This window comes from Molothrus ater, chromosome 4 (assembly GCF_012460135.2).
Source record: "Molothrus ater isolate BHLD 08-10-18 breed brown headed cowbird chromosome 4, BPBGC_Mater_1.1, whole genome shotgun sequence".
NCBI classification, from domain to species: Eukaryota; Metazoa; Chordata; class Aves; order Passeriformes; family Icteridae; genus Molothrus; species Molothrus ater.
The window spans coordinates 15160687-15162907 of NC_050481.2; the positions used below are offsets into that span (position 1 = coordinate 15160687).

General features: G+C 70.6%; 1 protein-coding gene across 1 annotated transcript; it reads right to left on the reverse strand.

The window, feature by feature from the left end:
• Nucleotides 1-236: 236 nt before the first annotated feature.
• Nucleotides 237-1930, reverse strand: POU4F2 (POU class 4 homeobox 2). Its single transcript, XM_036382584.1, has 2 exons — nt 1631-1930; nt 237-1178 (listed from the first exon to the last, which is right to left on the reverse strand). Exons 1-2 carry the CDS (start codon nt 1928-1930, stop codon nt 237-239), a joined length of 1242 nt encoding a protein of 413 aa, XP_036238477.1.
• Nucleotides 1931-2221: the final 291 nt, after the last annotated feature.

Below are 2221 nucleotides of genomic sequence, written 5' to 3' on the forward strand. Positions count from 1 at the left end.
GCCACCCCGCTGCCACCCGGGCGAGGTCTGTTAGGAATAAAAACCAGCGGTACTTGCCGGGGCGGGTCCGGGCGCGGCTCCACGGGGAAGTTCCCCCGAAAGTTGGGCGCGGGGCGGGCGGCGGGGTGGGCTGGGGTCGTTTGGGGTCGTTTTCCTCCTTTCCTTTTTGTTGTTCTGGTTGTTGATGGGATCTTCTGTGGGCGGCGGCGGCGTTGGCGCTGTCGGTGCCGCTGGGCTCAGATGCCCGCCGAGTACTTCATGCGCTTCTGCTTCTGGCGCTGGTTGCAGAACCAGACGCGGACCACGTTCTTCTTGAGGTCCAGCTTCTCGGCGATGGCGGCGATCTTCTCGGAGGAGGGCCGGGGCTGCAGGGCGAAATAGGCCTCCAGCGAGCGCTTCTCGGGGGCGGCGATGGAGGTCCGCTTGCGCTTCTTCTCCGCGCCGCTGAAGAGCTCGGGCTTGGCCAGCTTCTCGCGGTGGGACTTCTCGGCCTCCTCCAGCCACGCCTGCAGGATGGGTTTGAGGGCGATCATGTTGTTGTGGGAGAGGGTGAGAGACTCGAAGCGACAGATGGTGCTCTGGCTGAGGGAGCCCACCCCCGGGATCTTCAGGTTGGCCAGCGCCGAGCCCACGTCGGCCTGGGTCACCCCCAGCTTGATGCGGCGCTGCTTGAAGCGCTCGGCGAAGGCCTCCAAGTCGCGGGGGTCGGCGTCCACGTCGCTCATGCAGCCCATGTGTGCCGGCAGCCCGTGGGCGTGGGCCATGCCCAGCGCCGCCGGGTGCATGGGGTTCATGCCGGCCATGTGCGGAGCGTGGCCCGGCGTGGAGACCACGGCGCCGTCGGGGGCCGCCATGGCCCCCAGCGCCAGCCCCGGCGTCAGGTGCTCCAAGAGTTCCCCCTCCAGCGCCTGGTGGGGCTGGTGGTGGTGGTGGTGGTGGTGGTGATGGTGGTGGTGGGTGCCCGACAGGGCGGACGGGTGGGAGATGGGCACGGAGGAGGAGGAGGCGGCCGAGGTGCAGGGGATGGTGTTCATGGTGTGGTACGTGGCGTCCGGCTTGAAGGGGCTGTGGTGCGGCGGGTGGTGGTGGTGGCTCTTGCTCGGGGAGACGATGTCCACCGCTGCCAGGGCTTCGGCGCGGGCCAGCAGGCTCTCGTCCAGACCGCCGAATATATTGCTCTGCAATTGCAAATAGAAGGCACACATAACGCTCAGCAGGGAATTCGCCTCCCCGCGCACTCCGCCGTGCCACTAAAACCTTCCCAGCATGTTAAAAGAGAAATCCTGGAGAAGGGAGGGGGGGTGGGGTGGGGGGGGGAGGAGAGCACAGGAGAAGAGGGAGCTAGCGGGGCGAGGGAGCGGGCGCGGCGCGCAGCCGCTCGCACAGAGGAGCCGCGGCGGGCGGGCGGGCGGGCGGACGGACGGACGGACGGACACACGCACCAGCCGCACGCAGCATCCCAGGTCATAAAAATTAATACGAGCGGCAAGAGCCGCCGCATGCATAAGTTGGGCGAGCGCCCGGCGGCGCCGGGTGATTTGCTGCACGGCCATGAAAAAATCATCAGGCGGATCCGGGGGGCCGCCGAGGGGCTCCCCTTAAAGCGGAGCGGCGGGCGGCGGGCACCTACCGGAGGGGCGGGCAGGCAGGCCCGCCGCATCGCCTCCGCGCCGCCGCCGCTGCCGCCGGGGCCGGAGCCCGAGCTGGAGCCGGAGCCGCCGCTGCCGCCGGGGCCGGAGCCGGAGCCGCGTCCGGCGGAGCCGCCGCTGCCGGTGCTGCTGGGGGAGCTGGCGGCGGGGGCGGCGGCGCCGGCGGAGGGACAGGGCGAGGCGGTGTGCAGGGCCGAGTACTTGGTTTCGTGGAGGCCGCCGCCGCTGCCGCCGCCGTGGGGGAGGCCGAAAGGCTGCTTGCTGCTCAGAGACATCATCATGGTGCTCGCCGCCGCCGCCGCCCGGCCCGCCGGCAGCCGGCCGCCGGAGGAGGGCAGGGGCGCGGGGCCGGGGGCCCGAACCCCCCGGAAAAGCCGAAGGAGCCCCGCGCCCCCACCCCCCGAAAAATTAAAAAAAAAAAAAAAATTCCCACTCTCCCCCCAGCCGGCTGCCCGAGCCCCGCCGGGGACGAGAGGAAGAGGCGGCTCCGGCGAGCCGGGGATGCGCGGGGAATGCGCGGGATGCGCGGGATGCCTCTCGCCCGCCCGCCCGCCCTCCGCCCGGGCGCTCGC

What these genes read in the sequence shown, in the direction of transcription:
- POU4F2 (XM_036382584.1), bottom strand. Translation starts at nt 1,930, where the DNA reads ATGATGATGTCTCTGAGCAGCAAGCAGCCTTTCGGCCTCCCCCACGGC. An exon ending in CCTGCCTGCCCGCCCCTCCG is followed by an intron (nt 1,179 to 1,630) that starts GTAGGTGCCCGC and finishes TTGCAATTGCAG; the next exon opens with AGCAATATATTCGGCGGTCT.